General features: G+C 45.0%; 1 protein-coding gene across 2 annotated transcripts in view; it reads left to right on the top strand.

The window, feature by feature from the left end:
• LOC134352930 (gamma-aminobutyric acid receptor subunit alpha-3-like) overlaps window positions 1-18,516 on the top strand; it is a 351,194-nt gene that overhangs the window by 164,158 nt on the left and 168,520 nt on the right. For both annotated transcript variants that reach the window (XM_063060567.1, XM_063060565.1), the window contains exon 4: window positions 10,605-10,672. In XM_063060567.1, the coding sequence (XP_062916637.1) occupies window positions 10,605-10,672 (68 nt within the window). The remainder of the gene's footprint in view (window positions 1-10,604; window positions 10,673-18,516) is intronic.

Genomic DNA, 18,516 nt, shown 5'->3' with positions numbered 1-18,516 from the left:
GTTCCAATACGATGCAGGTTCATTAACCTCGTCGCCAATTTGTTGTGTATGTGACCGTTTACACAACAATATCATTAATAAAAATACTAGAGACTGGAGCTATGTTAACATACTTACAGAATACAGTTTTTACTTACAGAACCCGAACTAAACAGGCATATACAGATCAATACGCACCTAATAACGCATGCTCAATAACGTGTTACTACAATATAAAACAGTCCCATACTATACAGTAGGCTATATGGTACACCTTTCAAAATTCTTTTGAAGACCATGACCTGGAGTTACAATATGACTTTGGTTCTTTGCTGAAATGGAACCTACTCTTACCTCACAACCGGCTGCTTTACGATATGCTAAGGATGCGGCCTGGAAGACTAGTGTGCCTTCAGGGTGCCGGATTTTCGTGGCTCTGGAAACGGGCTTATTCAAGGCCGGTGCTGCGCCTGATGTGTCGTTGGAGTACACGGTAGATCGAAAGCAGCGAGCTGGCTGTCTGCCCAGGGGCCAGAGTGTTTTGGGCAAAGAGTTCGGAAAAAGTGACGCAACAGACTTTTAACACCATAGATCAGCGAGTTGCTTTGTTATGTCTCCCCTCTCGCTGTGAATTGGGGACATCTCTTTTTCCCTTATTAGGGAGAGAGAGAGCCTGTGGTGTGTTGAATACTGGGTGAACAAGTAGTCTTTGGGATACTGCAAGTCTGAGTCTTTACTGATGCTTTGCTACACACTTGAGTGCTCGGTGGGGAGTGCCGATGCTTTTTTGCTGGTTGGGGAGGGGGATCGTTGCTTTGCTGCTGCTTATGTGTGGGGGGAGCAGTTGGGGGGGCTTTGGGTTTCGAACATTTAACTGTCCTTCATTCTTTGGGGGCACTCCTCTGTTTTCGTGGATGTTTGCGAAGAAAAAGAATTTCAGGATGTATATTATATACATTTCTCTGACATTAAATGTACCTATTGAAACCTATTGAAGTGAGAAGCTAGGAAGTGACAGGTAGAAGATTTAAAAGAGTAAATATGAAGGAATCAAATAGGGAAGTTCAATGGACCGTGGAAAAAAAGGAAGGATGAGGGGAACCAGAGGGAGTTGATGGAAAGGTGAATGGAATCAAAAGGGGAATGGAAAAGGAGATAAGGGAGCAGAGGGACTAATTACTAAAATTGGAGAAATCTATGTTTAAGCCACCAGATTGGAGGCTAGCCTGTAGGAATGTGAGGTGGTGTTCCTCCAATCTGAGCTTGGTCTCATCAAAGCAGTAGCGGAGATCATGGACATAAGTGTCAGTATGGGAATGCAAATTCAAATTGAAATGGGTAGCCACCAGAAGATCCTGGCTATTGTGGAGGCAGAGCAAAGTTGTGTCATGAACAGTTTTGGGCCCCATGTATAGGGACGGATGTTATGGCTTTGGAGATAGTCCAGAGGTGGTCTAGGAGAATGATCGCGGGAATGAAATGCTTACCGTATCAGGAGCATTTAATGGCTCTGGGCCTGTACTCACTGGAGTTCAGAAGAATGTGGGGGCGAGATACAAAAAAAACCCTACAAAGTATTAGAAGCATAGACATGGAGAGGATGTTTCCAATAGCAAGAGAGTCTGGGACCAGAGGACACAGCCTCAGGACACTGCCCAATTATCATCAGCATATAACCTGTAGCACCAGAGATCCCAACATACTACACCACTGTTGTAAGGAATGCCTGCTGTTCCATGCCCAGACTGCATTTTGGTAACTCAGATCATTTGGCTGCCCTTCACCTACCTGCATACAGGCAGAAGCTAAAGAGCAAAGCTCCAGAGATGAGTACAACAAAGAGGTGCTCACAGAAGCAGAGGAGTGTCTTGCAGGTATGCTTCAAGTCAGTGAACTGGGCTGTATTCGAGGACTTAGCTGCGGATCTGAATGAACGCACCATAGTTGTAACAGAATTTATTAAAATAGTTGTAGATAAGTGAAGCCCCACAAAATCTTTCAGATTCTTCCCCAATCAGAAGCCCTGGATTAACGATGAGATCTGCTGTCTGCTGGAGCCAGATCAGAGGCATTCAAGTTTGTTGACCAAGGAAGATACAAGAGGTTCACACAGTCATAGATATAGAGAGAGTAGAGCAGTGGGCTAAGCACACGCCCCTGAGGTGCACCAGTGTTAAATGTCAGCGAGGAGGACATGTTATCACCAATCCACACAGATTGTGGTCTTCCGGTTAGGATGTCGAGGATCCAATTGCAGAGGGAGGTACAGAGGCCCAGGTTCTGTAACTTATCAATCAGAATTGTGGGAATGGTGTTAAACACTGAGCTGTGGTTGATGAACTGCAGTTTGACATACGTGTCTATATTGTCCAGGTGGTCTAAAGCCGTGTGAAGAGCCATCGAGATTGCATCTGCTATTTACTGATGGTGGCAATAGGCAAATTGCAGTGGGTCCAGATCCTTTTTGAGGCAGGAGTCCAGTCTAGTCATGACCAACTTCTCATTGCATTTCATCCTGAAGTTGCTGCTGACTTTTGGGGTCTATAATATAGCCCTACCAAGATTAGCATGGCCTTCTTATTTCTAGGTTGTACCCAAATGTCCTCGTTATATGAGCCCTCAAGAATATCCTGTTATGACTTCCCTTATCAGAAGGGCAACACCTCCTCCAATCTTACCTGTTCTTCCGTCATGCCTAAAGCATTGGAACCAGAACACTGAGCTGCCAGTCTCTTAGCCACGTTTCTGACATAGCTAACAATATCCAAAACCCTCAAGAGAATACACACCTTCATTTGTATGTCTTACCTATTAAACTACATGCATTGAAAGAGATACAATTTAAGACGGCGGTGCTGTCTACCTTCTACTGTAAACACAGCCATCCTGACTGCTACGTTTTACACTTATGTTTTCATTATCTCAACTCGAAGTCGAGCTTATTGTCATCTGCACAAGTACATAAGTGCACAGGTGCAATGTGCTTGTAGAGGCTTTATAGGCACATTGCATCTGATACACAGCAGTCACAGAAAAATCGTAAAATAAATGACAAAATTATACGAGAACACAATTAGACCCCAAAAAATCTGCTATGGTGCATTGTATTGCTCTACTGAGGTAGTGATTTGGGTTGTGCAAGCTGGTTCAAGAAACACATAAATGTATCAAAGTCATGATTTAACACAAAGCCTTAAATCCTGAAATGTGTAGACTTGTTATCATGGGAGTCCAGCAACTGGTGTGTCAGGTCATGTTAAGCTAATGTAGACTTAACGACTTCCAGGGGAGGAACAATAGAGTTGTTGATGAAATTTTAGCAACAGTTATCGTCAGCACTTACACAAAGATCGGTGATTAATTCTCACGAACAGGGCTGTTGATGATAATGTCACCACTCTTGTATTTCCCAAAGTCAAAGTCAGCGCTGTTTGAAGTATAGATCAAGATGAGGTCTTTGGTGGCAGGGTCCTGTAGGAATAGTGCAAGTTGTGGAGAATGTTGTGTTGAATGTGGAGGCTCGTAGAGTGGTAGGTAAGAACAAGAGGAACTCTATCCCTGTTCAGGAAGATGGGGTGAGCGTGGACGTCCAGGAAATGGAGGAAGTACAGGTGAGGGCAACATCAATGGTAGAGGAAGGGAAACCCTCGTTTTTGAAGAAGGATGACATCTCTGATCTCCTGGAAAGGAAAATCTCATCCTGGGAACAAATGTGGTGGAGGCAAAAGATGGAGACAGAGAGATCAAGGAAGGAAAGGAGTCATAAATGCAGCAAGTGCATTTAAGGGCAGGGTAGAATTTGGAAGCAATGGGTTCAGCATGGTTCCTGGAATTCTGGTGCAGAGCAACAGTTTTAGACTGATAGAGTTAGAGCCCAACTGTCATGTTGCAGTTTATGCTATTGTTGCATTGTAACATGGCTGATGTAAGTAATGCAGTCAGCTCTTAAAGTGTGCGTTCCAGCTATTGAGGAGTTACTACTTTATGAATAGATGTGGCACTGAAGAGAGAGAAATAGTGGGAAGTAATCACAGGCATCAGAGAAAAATTAACAGACTGATGAAGAATGATTCTAGTGTTGGAAGTGACTATAACATTGATTTCTGTGGGCAAGGCAGACCAGGCACTCAGGAGTTTTACTTAGCTGTTTCACTCTATGGTAGATCACATGCCACTGTTTTAAGACAAAAGATGCAGTTGGAGTGTTGGCCCTTTTAAAGAGCACAGACTGGGGTAAAGGGGTCAGTGAGAGCTGATAGCAAAGAAGGATGTGTAGTGTAGTGAGATTGAACTATGGAAAACAAAATGTTGAATACTACTCTGCAGGTGATGTCATTTGGTGGAGTTTTACAATAGATAAAAGTGCAGAGTAGAAAAGAAAATCTGTGTGCTCTCTAGAAGCTGAGTATTTCAAAGACAAAGCTGACACTAATAAAGTCTCCTCTTGGAGTAGAAGAGAAATGCTGTGCAGATGCTAGAAGCCTGAGACTAGAAGCAGAGAATATCGAAGTTCTCAACAGACCATGTGTGGGGAGAGAACCAGAATTAAACATGTCTTTGGATAAAATATGAGTGCTCTGAAAACACACTTCTCAGACCTTGAGGGTCCAGAAAACCATCAGAACTGGCTCAGGTAGGCTCTGGCTTACAATGTGAAGGTGATTGGCTGCAGAGCTATATTACCCATTGAAAATGACAGGGACTCAGGTCCTGTGGCAAATCTACCCAGGCTCAGGATCCTAGTGATGATCCTCAGCAAGACTAACCCTGCTGCCAGAACTCCAGCAGGGTCTGAAGTGAAGGAAGACCTGGTTAGTCATGTCTGCCCTAAGATTTATGGATCCACGCGATGCATTTGCTGAGGAATGGACGCCAACCTCCTGGATGTGAAGCAACTTCTGATGGACCTCACAGTATTACATCTCCAGCTCCTCACCTCGGAACACTGGCGTCCGTCCAAACCATTTATATAAATAATGAATAACAATATTCCCAACACCAAACCTCTGGCACAACTCTAGTCACCATCCTCTATTCCAAGAACCAACCTTCAATCAGCACCCTCTCCTTCTTACCTCCAATCCAATTTTTCATCTACTTTCTCTGTATTCCTTTGGACCTAACCTTCTAGATCAGCCTACCATGAAGGACTTCGTTAAAAATCCTTGTCTGTTTGAGTTAAATCAGTTGAAGCTCAGCATTTGTGAAGGTCAGATCATTGCATGGGAAAATAGTAGCCAATTGCACATTCCGTTCTTGACAGGGATCTAAATCAGCCAGTTACTTTGCCATTTCTAACTCAAACAGCTGGCCAATCATTGCAAGGCTTTATGGCAATCCACTTTGTTTTGGTTTTAGTGTGTGCATTCAGTGATCAGTGCCATGTCAGAAGCTATGGGGCTGGTCATGGGCCAAAGGAAATGTCTAGCAATAAAGCCTGATGGATAGACTCAGCAGGACAGGCAGCAGCTGTAGAGGGACAAACAGCCTGGATATCCTTAGTAAGCTGTCAGATTAGTTCAAAACATAGTGTCATACAATATGGTAGAGGGTGTCCTCATTGTGAAGATGTGTTTCTCTTTGTGAGGTGGCTACCTCTACCAATATTGTCTTGATGCACCTCGACTGTGAGATCAAAACCAAATGTTTTTATCCCTTCTACAGTAAACCCACTTGGGCAGTTAAATTCCTCAGGGCTTGGCCAGCATAGTCAGTAATGTGTTACTGAACCCATTTAGCTAACCGCAACCTGGTTTATGGTCTGTTGTGCATTTACTGATGTGGAACGTGGACTTGTACCAATCAGAGGAGAGATGATGATAGGTGGTAATCAGGTGGAGGTTTGCCTCGTTCTCTCTGACCTCACACCATGAGAACGGATAGGGCCCGGAATCAATGCTGAGGATTCTGGGGAAGATTCCTACCTGTTATGACCAGTTTTTGTACATCTTTTCTGTCAATGGGGCAGCAAAATCAGTGCCCTGACATTGGCTGGTTAGAATGATTTTGTGAACATGGGTGGGTTCTCCACATGGAATAAGAGCATAGTAAGTAGGAAGATGTTGGCCATCTGGCTCTGCAAACTTATTCTCCCATTCAGCAAGATCAGGGCTGATCTTTTACCTCATTGCTGCTTTCCTGCCTTATCCCCTCACCCACTGATTCCTTCAGAAACCTACAAATACCTTCTTTGAATAAATCTAATGTCTGAGGCTCCGTGGCCTCTCTGGGTAGAGTATTCCAAAGATTCTCCAATGACTGCATGATCAAAGTTCAAGTACATTTATTATCAAGGTATGTATACCTTATACAACCTTGAGATTCATCGCCTTACAGGCAGCCGCAAAACCAGAAACTCAAAGGAATATATTTAAAAAAAGATTAACAAACACCCAATGCACAGAGAGAGGGATAAAAACACAAATCGTGCAAACAATAAAAGCAAGCTACTGTACTTAGAAGGAAAATGAGTGCATAGACATGAAGGACTTAGAACTGAGGGGATGTCTTAGTTCTGAATGCCAACTCACAACCCCCTCTGCCCACCAATCCATAATTCTGAGAGCTTAAACCCTGGATGTAAGCTCTCCTGCCAGGAGAATTGTACTCCAACCTTACAGCCCATCAAGACCCCCAAGAAATCGTGTATAATGATGATGTAACCTCGTATTCTCCTATCCTCTAAAGAACTGCCTTCACTATGTTTTTGATAGGCCCCACCTTAATTTCCTGAGTATCCCAGATTCTATTCATCTGGCCTCATTGTGGCTGAGCTTTCATTGCCCAAGACAGCCAGAAAAAAATTCCAATTCTTGGTATCACCAACTGCCAATGTTATGAGAGTGCTTTATTAGTCCAACATTAAAAAAATATTAACTCTGAATTAAACTTTAAAGAAAATTAAAAATTAATATGGTTTACAAAATAAATTAAATACTTTAAAAGCACAAAATACACACAGAAATATTAAACGGAACAGAAATAAATGAAGAAAATTGCCTACTCCGACCTTTGCTCCTTGAGTGCAGGGCTAATTTAGCCACTGAATGTGATGGGGTCTCAGGCCCTGTGGTTGACCTACCCTGACTCAGGGTGTGACAGGTGGTTCTCAGTAAGACAGCACCTGCCACTGACCACCTGCATGCAGGTCCCAGGTTGCATTCTAACTAATGGTCAATGCCAGCAGTTCCATTTGGAACTGTTTAGCAGCCTCAGGGGTGGGAAATCGAGATGACATATGGTTAAGGTGAGAGGGAGGTGTTTTAATAGGAACCTGCTCGGCAACTTTTTCATACAGAAGATGATATTTATATGGAATGAACTGCTTGAGGAAATGTTGATGCAACAATTTAGGAACAGCTTCTTCCCGTCTGCAATTACATTTCTGAATGGCCTGTGAGCAACGTTACCTCATTATTCTTCATTGCACCATTTGTTTTCTTCTAATTAATGCCTATATCTTGCACTGTACCCCTGCTGCAGAACAGCAAATTTCATGACAGTGACTTAGGACCAGGCCATTTGGTCCCCTATACCAGCTCTGCCATTTGATACAGTCACAGCTCATTGAATTGTAACCTCGACTCTGCATTCCTACCAGTCCGCTGGTCCCTCTTACCTCCTTGCATATTGAGGATTGCACAGCGATTCATCCTGCAGAGCGACTGCTCCGTAGTGCCAGTTTTTGTGTATTTAATATTTCAGTAATATTTGAGTAATATCGTTTGATTAAACATTCATTGTTATATATTTCATTACGGGTTATAAGTAAAAGTACGTGAATGGCATACGTCATCACACCACCACGTCATATGCACATGCCTCACTAAAAGTAAAAATGAAGTTTACACGCATCTCTCGGGCTCCCTTGTTTTTCTTTCAATTAGTTTTATGTTTTGGAGTTACAAAACATAACACCAGTGACCCGGGATTGATCCTAAACTCACGTGCACTCTGCTTCATGTGAAGTCTGCATGTTCTGGTCTCAGCTGCTCTCTGTGTGGAGTCTACATGTTCTGACCTCAGATGCTCTCTCTGTGGAGTCTGCATGTTCTGACCTCAGATGCTCTCCCTGTGGAGTCCGCATGTTCTGACCTCAAATGCTCTCTCTGTGGAGTCCGCATGTTCTGACTTCAGGTGCTCTCAGTGTGGAGTCTGCATGTTCTGACTTCAGGTGCTCTCAGTGTGGAGTCTGCATGTTCTGACCTCACTGTGGAGTCTGCATGTTCTGACCTCAGGTGCTCTCAGTGTGGAGTCCGCAGGTTCTGAACTCTATGTGGAGTCTGCATGTTCTGACTTCAGATGCTCTCAGTGTGGAGTCTGCAGGTTCTGAACTCTATGTGGATTCTGTATGTCTGACCTCAGTTTGGAGTCCGCATGTTTTCCCTCTGTATGAGTATTTTGGTTTCCTCCTTCATGCTGAAGTTGTGTCGGTTTGTAGATTAATTGAGCATTGTCTATTGTAACTGAGCAGTAGAGCCATGAGCAAGTTGATGGAGATGTGGGAGAATAGGATGGAAGGAAAATTAATAGGGAATGGAATTATTCAGCGAGATGGCACAGCTGAAATGTTGGAAGGAAATATGAGAAAAAGCTAATTGTAGTGATAGGGACACATTACGTAAGAAGCCGGCCATGCTAGTATACTACAGGTTACACAATAAGAGAGCTGTGATAATATAAGACAACAGTGTTTAACATGTAACTAAAGCAATATCCATTTTGCTCTCAATGACAATGTTCTGCCTCAGTATAATGATTCATAGTTCGGGAACTATCATTAGGATACATGCTGTAATAAGAGAATGGTTTTGATCTGGAGTCAGATTTGCAATCAAACATTAAGATTAGAAGCCCAGTCTGACCCTGCTGCGACCACCACGATTAGGTAACACAGACAAAATGCTGGAGGAGCTCAGCATTAATGAGCAGAATGAGCAGTTAACATTTCAAGCTGAAGGCCTCTGTCAAGACTGCAGAGGAAGGGAGATGAAGCCAGAATAAGAAGGTTGGGGGGGGGGGAGGTGAGGGTTCAAGCTGAGGTGATAGGTGATTGGGAGGGGTTTGAAGTAAGAAGCTCAGAGGTGATAGGTGGAAGAGGTAAAAGGCTGAAGAAGGAATCTAATAGGAGAGGACAGCAGACCATGGAAGAAAGGGATGGAAGAGGGAAAATAGAGGGAGGTGACTCCATTGCCAACTCAGTCCTCCCCACTGATCTCCCTCCTGGAACTTATCCCTGTGAGCATGTCGAGTGCTACACTTGCCCCTACACCACCTCCCTCAGCACCATACAGGGCCCCAAACAGCACTTCCAGCTGAGATGACACTTCATTACTGAGTCTGTTCGGATCATCTATTGTATCTGCTGCTGCTGTGTGGCTTCTTCTACGCTGGTGAGACCTGATGGACTTCCGAACACTTCTTTTCTGTTCACCACAAAAGGCAGGATCTCCCAACGGCTACATATTTCAATTCAATGTCCCATTCACATTCTGACATGACTGTCCATGACGTTCTCTACTGTCAAAATGAGGATGATACAGAAGAGGCCACACAACAACATGAGATAGACAATAGACAATAGATACAACAGATAACTCCAACAGACTCACTGATGAAGAGTCACCTGACCTGGAAGTGCTGTTTGGGGCACTGAATGGGGGAGGAGGTTCAGGTTGGAAGAGCAATAACTCATATTCCGTCTGGGTATCCTTCACCTGATGGCATGAACATTGACTTCTCTAACTTCCGGTATTTTCTCCCCTCTCTCTCCTTCTCTCTTTTTCCATTCCCCATTCTGGTTGCCTTCTCAACTCTTCTCTTCTACTCATCAGCCCATCACGCCCTCTGGTTCCCTTCTTTCTTCTCTTTCTTCCATGGTCCATTGTCCTCTCCCATTAGATTCCTTCTTCTTCAGCTCTTTGTCATTTCCACTTATAGGATTTTGACTCCCCTTAATGTGCATGATACAATTTATTTAATAAAATATTTAAAGCTCTTCTGGATTAAGCAGGTTTAGAGGTGTACAAGATAATAAGAGGAATAGGTAGAGTGGATAGCCAGCGCCTCTTCTCCAGGGCACCACTGCTCAATACAAGAGGGCATGGCTTTAAGGTAAGGGCTGGGAAGTTCAAGGGGGATATTAGAGGAAGATTTTTTGCTCAGAGAGTGGTTGGTGCGTGGAATGCACTGCCTGAGACAATGGTGGAGGCAGATACACTAGTGAAGTTTAAGAGACTAGTAGACAGGTATACAGAGGAATTTAAGGTGGGGGCTTATATGGGAGGCAGGGTTTGAGGGTCGGCACAACATTGTGGACCGAAGGGCCTGTACTGTGCTGTACTGTTCTATGTTCTATGTTCTAAGACAGTTTTAATGTTTGGTAATAGGCCAATACTTCTTGAATAAAAAATGTAACCTTATCAAACTCAATGCTCTGTAATTTTGGACACCTATCTGCAGAATCTCTTGTGTTTAGATAAGATAACAGGCTGGTTACATTTCTGTAGGCTGGAGTAGAATTGAATGAATGACTCATGTAGCCTGATTATTTTTTAACGTTAATGAGGTGAGAAGTTTAACTGTTACATTTTGCCTTCATATTCTTCCTCCTTTACTTTTAACAGAAAGTGTGACGGAAGTGAAAACGGACATCTACGTCACAAGCTTTGGTCCAGTGTCTGACACAGACATGGTGAGTGAGCTGATAGGGGAGCCTTTGGGCCAGCACAGTACAGGGAGAGAAGAAGACTTCTGAGACTCGGGGAGGGATTGTGAAGTTGGAGGGGCCTAAGGTGAATTCTTGATGGGGTCAGGGGTGTGTCCAACTGGGACAGCCTTTCATTCTATGTTCCTCTCTGCAGTAATAAGCAGCATGAAGATGCCAGGATCTGTAATTATTCTCTGTAACTCTGAACCTCACATTTACTCAAATCTGCTCCATGGTCTTTGACACCGCTACATAAAAAAACCTCTCAAATTCAGCTGAGAACCTTAGTGAAACTGTGTCCTCTCTCCTCTGATTCTCAACTCCATCTTCTTACCACTTCTCCCCTCAGTCTGCCCCCAATCTTCCCCTGAGCACAGCTTCCACAATAGAGAAGCTGTCTCTTGATTGCTGTTTGATTGGTGTCTTGGATTACTCTGCTAGGAGAGCCCCAAAGTTGTCAGAACCCCATCTACAACCTCCCGCCACAGTACAATTCCTGGTCTTGTTTCTTCTGGCCTGAAATTTTTAACTCCTAGTTCTGAATTTTTCATAGCTAATATTCCAGAGTATTCCTCACAAATTACAAATGCCTCAATTCCCCTGTGTTATTCCAGATAGCATGTCCTTTGCTGTATCAGATCCATGCTTCTCAGTTTATTTTTGATGTCTTTCTACACCACTGATCTCCGACTGTTTACCTTGTGGGCAATTAAGTCCTTTCTTGACTGTTGTCTCTCACTCCTCTGCCCCGCTTTTTTGGAGAAATTTTTTTTATTGCTTTCTTTTTCCTTTTCTGAATCCAGGACTATTGTGCAGCTTAAGTAAAAAGAAACTATACATAATTATCTGGTTTCTCACTCAAAGGGCAGAGAATGTCTTTAGTGAAAGCTTGAGAAGCAAAGGTACTGAGGCAAAGCCAAGAAAAGAGGCATAGCTTCGTTTCCATGGAAGGTCAGAAAGAAATGAAGGCATAAAGTCTTTTCACTGGGGGAGGGGTCTCAGTAATTTGACTGAACCATTCAAGCAAAGTGGAAAAAAAATGTACTTGAGCTTCTTCACTGGGCAGCAGACTAATTCTTTCCCAGGGCGGTTGTTCTATTAGAACATAAACTCTAAAGGCTAAAACCATGCTGCACAGGAATATTTCACCCATCATGTCTGAGCCAACCGTGAAGCCAATTTAACTCAGCCCATCCGCCTGCACATGACCTGTATCCCGCAATTCACTGCTTGTCCATCTGTCTGTATGAATGCCTCTGAAACATTGTTATCACATCTGCTTCTACCATCCCCTGGCGGCTACCACACTCTCAGTACATAATAAACTCACCTCACACATCTCCTTTAAACTTTTCCCCTCTCACCTTAAATCTATGCTCTCTAGTACTTAACCCCAGGGATAAGACTATCGATGATCTCTCATGATTTTCTATACTACTTCTATCAGGTCACTCTCAATGTCCAATGTTCCGGAAAAGAAAACAATCAAAGTTTATCTAACCTCTCCTAGCTTTCTAATTCAGGCATAATCCTCATGAAGCCCTCTACATCATCTGCATAGATTTCATATCCCTCCTATAATATAGTGGCCAGAACTGCACAAAATGCTCTGAATGTGGCCCAAGCAGTTTTCTACAGCTGCATCATGACTTTCTGAATTCTATTCCCAAATGAAGAAAGTGTGCAAGTCATTTTTTTTTAGATTATGAGAACACTCAGTCCTCTTTTATTGTCATTTAGAAATGCATACATGCGTTAAGAAGTGATACAATGTTTCTCCGGAGTGATATCACAGAAAACAGAACAAACCAAAGACTAACACTGACAGAACCACATAATTATAACATATAGTTACAGCAGTGCAAAGCGATACCATAATTTGATGAAGAACAAACCATGGGCACAGTAAATAAAGTCTCAGAAGTCCCCGAGTCGATCGACTCCTGAGTCCCCGATAGCAGGTAGCAAAAGGGAGAAACTCCCTGCCATAAACCTCCAGGCACAGTCAACTTGCCGAAGCCTTAGGAGCAGCCAACAACAGCCGACACTGAGTCCATCCGTCTGAAAACTTCGAGCTTCCGATCAGCCCCTCTGATACAGCCTCCCGAGCGTCATCCTCTGCCGAGCGCCTTCGACCTCGCCCTGGCCGCTGAAACACGCAAAATCCGAGGATTTCGGGGCCAACTGCTCCGGAGATTCCAGTTACCACACAGTAGCAGCCTTGTTTGCCACTTTATCCACTAGTGTTGCTGCTTTAAGGAGCTATGGACTTGTACCACAAGACCTCTATGTACATCAATGCTCCTAGCAGTACTGTCCATCTACATTTTCATTTGTATATATCCCTTGTTTGTGATATATATCACAAAATATCACAAACAAAGGAGCACCCAGCATTGATTGCCAATATCTGCAGTATTTTGCTTTTGAACTGTTTCAAGGCCCATCAGATTCTTTAACAATGTGATGTATGTTACATTGATAATTAGTATTGGACAAAATAACCAAAACAATGGTTCCCCTGTATCCTAATTATCTTGAAATCTATATTTCTCAAAGTTTATAGGCCAGTTCCTCTTTCTGCAGGTTCTGTGAACTGTTACACCCTTTGTCCTTCTGTGCAATTTACTGTATCTTAAGATCTAAGCATGCATGAGCATTTAGTTTTGATCCACTGTGCTGCTTTATGCTTCTAGTGTCAGTCAAATGATTTGTGAATTGCCCCTCTCCAACCAATTTTTCAACACTTGGGCCCAAAGTCTACTCTTGCCTGTAACATTTACATTGGTCCATTTCCCCAGTTTTGCTGGTAGTATATTATGTGGATTTTCAGTTTCTACTTCTATAAAGATAGGTCCAGAAGCAAGCCTCTGTTAGGTGAATTAATTACCAATGGGGTCTTCAGCTCCAAATGTTAACCGAGACACACTTCAGGTGGAAAGAGATGGATAGGAATATTTTAACTTCACCACAGAACTGTGCAGTCCAATGAGAAAGTATTTTGGAGTAGTTATTTTAAAAACCAATTTAGTTATTTAAATACAATGTGTTCACATGTTGGCACTGATTAAAATGGAAGATGTTTTGTTTTGATAGACTCCCCTTAATTTGCATGAAGCAATTTATTTAATAATAATCTATTCAAAGTTGTGCTGTATTAAACGCAAACAACAGGAATTCTGCAGATGCTGGAAATTCAAGCAACACACATCAAAGTTGCTGGTGAACGCAGCAGGCCAGGCAGCATCTCTAGGAAGAGGTACAGTCGACGTTTCAGGCCGAGACCCTTCATCAGGACTAACTGAAGGAAGAGTGGGTAAGGGATTTGAAAGTTGGAGGGGGAGGGGGAGATCCAAAATGATAGGAGAAGACAGGAGGGGGAGGGATAGAGCCGAGAGCTGGACAGGTGATAGGCAAAAGGGATACGAGAGGATCATGGGACAGGAGGTCCGGGAAGAAAGACAAGGGGGGGGGGAACCCAGAGGATGGGCAAGAGGTATATTCAGAGGGACAGAAGGAGAAAAAGGAGAGTGAGAGAAAGAATGTGTGCATAAAAATAAGTAACAGATGGGGTACGAGGGGAGGTGGGGCCTTAGTGGAAGTTAGAGAAGTCGATGTTCATGCCATCAGGTTGGAGGCTACCCAGACGGAATATAAGGTGTTGTTCCTCCAACCTGAGTGTGGCTTCATCTTTACAGTAGAGGAGGCCGTGGATAGACATGTCAGAATGGGAATGGGATGTGGAATTAAAATGTGTGGCCACTGGGAGATCCTGCTTTCTCTGGCGGACAGAGCGTAGATGTTCAGCAAAGCGGTCTCCCAGTCTGCGTCGGGTCTCGCCAATATATAAAAGGCCACATCGGGAGCACCGGACGCAGTATATCACCCCAGTCGACTCACAGGTGAAGTGTTGCCTCACCTGGAAGGACTGTTTGGGGCCCTGAATGGTGGTAAGGGAGGAAGTGTAAGGGCATGTGTAGCACTTGTTCCTCTTACACGGATAGGTGCCAGGAGGGAGATCAGTGGGGAGGGATGGGGGGGACGAATGGACAAGGGAGTTGCGTAGGGAGCGATCCCTGCGGAATGCAGAAGGGGGGGGGAGGGAAAGATATGCTTAGTGGTGGGATCCCGTTGGAGGTGGCGGAAATTACGGAGAATAATATGTTGGACCCGGAGGCTGGTGGGGTGGTAGGTGAGGACCAGGGGAACCCTATTCCTAGTGGGGTGGCGGGAGGATGGAGTGAGAGCAGATGTACGTGAAATGGGGGAGATGCGTTTAAGAGCAGAGTTAAATGCCTCCCCCCTCCCCCCTCTGATCCCAGCTCTCATCCGTGAACTCCTGGGCCCTCAGAGGCTCCATCTTCCTCCCACCCCAACCCTCCCCTCTCCATTGACACCCCCAGCCTCCCCCCCGCCCCCCTCTGATCCCAGTTCTCATCCGTGCCGGGTCTTTACCATCCCCTCCGACCTTCAACTGTCGGAGGCAGAACGCTCTGTTCTCAGTAAGGGCCTCACGTTTGTCCCCCTTCGCCCACACCTCAGCGAGTTCCGTGTTCGCCATGATGCGGAACTTTTCTTCTGCCGTCTCCGTCTCTGAGCCTACTTCTTCGGCAAGGACTCTTCCACCCCCACCGATGACCCCTTCTCCCGTCTTCAACCCTCCTCTTCTTCATGGACACCCTGCTCTGGTCTTCTGCCTGCTCTAGATCTCTTTATCACTAATTGCCGACGGAACATCAACTGTCTCGACTTCATCGCACCTTGTCCCCATTCCAACCTCACTCCTTCGGAACGCTCTGCTCTCCACTCCCTCCGCACTAATCCTAACCTTATTATTAAACCCGCCGATAAGGGGGGTTCTGTTGTAGTCTGGCATACTGACCTCTACCTTGCCGAGGCACAGCGACAACTCGCAGATACCTCCTCTTATTTACCCCTCGATCGTGACCCCACTAAGGAGCACCAGGCCATTGTCTCCCACACCATCACCGACAATATCCGCTCAGGGGATCTCCCATCCACTGCTACCAACCTTATAGTTCCCACACCCCGCACTTCCCGTTTCTACCTCCTACCCAAGATCCACAAATCTGCCTGTCCTGGCCGACCTATTGTCTCAGCTTGCTCCTGCCCCACCGAACTCGTTTCTGCATACCTCGACACGGTTTTATCCCCCCTTGTTCAATCCCTTCCGACCTATGTTCGTGACACTTCTCACGCTCTTGAACTTTTCGATGATTTTAAGTTCCCTGGCCCCCACTGCTTTATTTTCACCATGGATGTCCAGTCCTTACATACTTCCATCCCCCATCAGGATGGTTTCAAAGCTCTACGCTTCTTTTTGGATTCCAGACCTAATCAGTTCCCCTCTACCACCACTCTGCTCCGTCTAGCGGAATTAGTCCTTACTCTTAATAATTTCTCCTTTGGCTCCTCCCACTTGCTCCAAACTAAAGGTGTAGTTATGGGCACCCATAAAGGTCCTAGCTATGCCTGCCTTTTTGTTGGCTTTGTGGAACAATCTATGTTCCGTGCCTATTCTGGTATCTGTCCCCCACTTTTCCTTCGCTACATCGACGACTGCATTGGCGCTGCTTCCTGCACGCATGCAGAACTCGTTGACTTTATTAACTTTGCCTCCAACTTTCACACCCTGCCCTCAAGTTTACCTGGTCCATTTCCGACACCTCCCTCCCCTTTCTAGATCTTTCTGTCTCTGTCTCTGGAGACAGCTTATCCACTGATGTCTACTATAAGCCTACTGACTCTCACAGCTATCTGGACTATTCCTCTTCTCACCCTGTCTCTTGCAAAAACGCCATCCCCTTCTCGCAATTCCTCCGTCTCCGCCGCATCTGCTCTCAGGATGAGGCTTTTCATTCTAGGATGAGGGAGATGTCTTCCTTTTTTAAAGAAAGGGGCTTCCCTTCCCCCACTATCAACTCTGCTCTTAAATGCATCTCCCCCATTTCACGTACATCTGCTCTCACTCCATCCTCCCGCCACCCCACTAGGAATAGGGTTCCCCTGGTCCTCACCTACCACCCCACCAGCCTCCGGGTCCAACATATTATTCTCCGTAATTTCCGCCACCTCCAATGGGATCCCACCACTAAGCACATCTTTCCCTTCCCCCCCCCTGCATTCCGCAGGGATCGTTCCCTACGCAACTCCCTTGTCCATTTGACCCCCCCCATCCCTCCCCACCGATCTCCCTCCTGGCACTTATCCGTGTAAGCGGAACAAGTGCTACACATGCCCTTACACTTCCTCCCTTACCACCATTCAGGGCCCCAAACAGTCCTTCCAGGTGAGGCAACACTTCACCTGTGAGTCGACTGGGGTGATATACTGCGTCCGGTGCTCCCGATGTGGCCTTTTATATATTGGCGAGATCCGACGCAGACTGGGAGACCGCTTTGCTGAACATCTACGCTCTGTCCGCCAGAGAAAGCAGGATCTCCCAGTGGCCACACATTTTAATTCCACATCCCATTCCCATTCTGACATGTCTATCCACGGCCTCCTCTACTGTAAAGATGAAGCCACATTCAGGTTGGAGGAACAACACCTTATATTCCGTCTGGGTAGCCTCCAACCTGATGGCATGAACATCGACTTCTCTAACTTCCGCTAAGGCCCCACCTCCCCCTCGTACCCCATCTGTTACTTATTTTTATGCACACATTCTTTCTCTCACTCTCCTTTTTCTCCCTCTGTCCCTCTGAATATACCTCTTGCCCATCCTCTGGGTCACCCCCCCCCATTTGTCTTTCTCCCCGGACCTCCTGTCCCATGATCCTCTTGTATCCCCTTTTGCCAATCAGCTGTCCAGCTCTTGGCTCTATCCCTCCCCATCCTGTCTTCTCCTATCATTTTGGATCTCCCCCTCCCCCTCCAACTTTCAAATCCCTTACTCACTCTTCCTTCAGTTAGTCCTGACGAAGGGTCTCGGCCTGAAACGTCGACTGCACCTCTTCCTACAGACGCTGCTTGGCCTGCTGCGTTCACCAGCAACTTTGATGGGTATTGCTTGTGCTGTATTAAGCATGTTTAAGTCAGAATTAATGTTTGGTAATATGCCAATATGTTTGAGTAAAAAAAAGAGCATTTTCAAACTTAATGCTCTGGAATTTTGGGTAAAATCATTAATTTCACCTAAGACTGAATCTCTAACACAAATGAACAGATAGTGAACAGAGGTAGTGGCTTTATATTCTTTGCTTTAACAAAGTAACATACTCCCGGAGATTTAGGAGAACAAAATAAATCAACACATAATGTCATCAAAGAAAAATATTTTAGGATAGATAAGGTTTGGAGACGAGGTGGGCTTTACACGGGGTTTGAAGTGACATACTGTGGGCAAGCAGAACATTCTGGAGAGGAAATTGAAGTTTTCTGTGTGTCTGGCTGTGGCTAAAGCAGACTGGGGAAAGTAAAGGGGTTGTACTGTCAGAGGTGCGAAGATAGTGATGGAGGGACCTAAACAAAAGCACAAGCAATTTAAATACATGCATTGTAAGACTGTGAAGTGAGTTAGTTAATCACGGAAACCATATTCACGTATTTTCTTCTAAAAGAGAATGAGGCCATCTGGCCCATCAAGTCTGTACCAGATTTCAGGTATACCCATCAGCCCATTTGTGTCACCATTTTAGGAGCCTCCCAACCTGCTCCTCTCAGCTACTCTACTTGAACATCTATCACACCAACCAGTCTGCGCTCCATTGACTCTGTCTACTCTACCCACTGCTTTGGGCAAGCAGCCATTATTGCCAAGGACCCTTTGCACCCTGGTGATTCGCTCTTCTCCCATCTCCTGTTGG

The sequence above is a fragment of the Mobula hypostoma genome, chromosome 10, assembly GCF_963921235.1.
Source record: "Mobula hypostoma chromosome 10, sMobHyp1.1, whole genome shotgun sequence".
NCBI classification, from domain to species: domain Eukaryota; kingdom Metazoa; phylum Chordata; class Chondrichthyes; order Myliobatiformes; family Myliobatidae; genus Mobula; species Mobula hypostoma.
The sequence above is the reverse complement of the archived record's forward strand: the minus strand, read 5'-3'. Positions and strand labels throughout refer to the sequence as shown.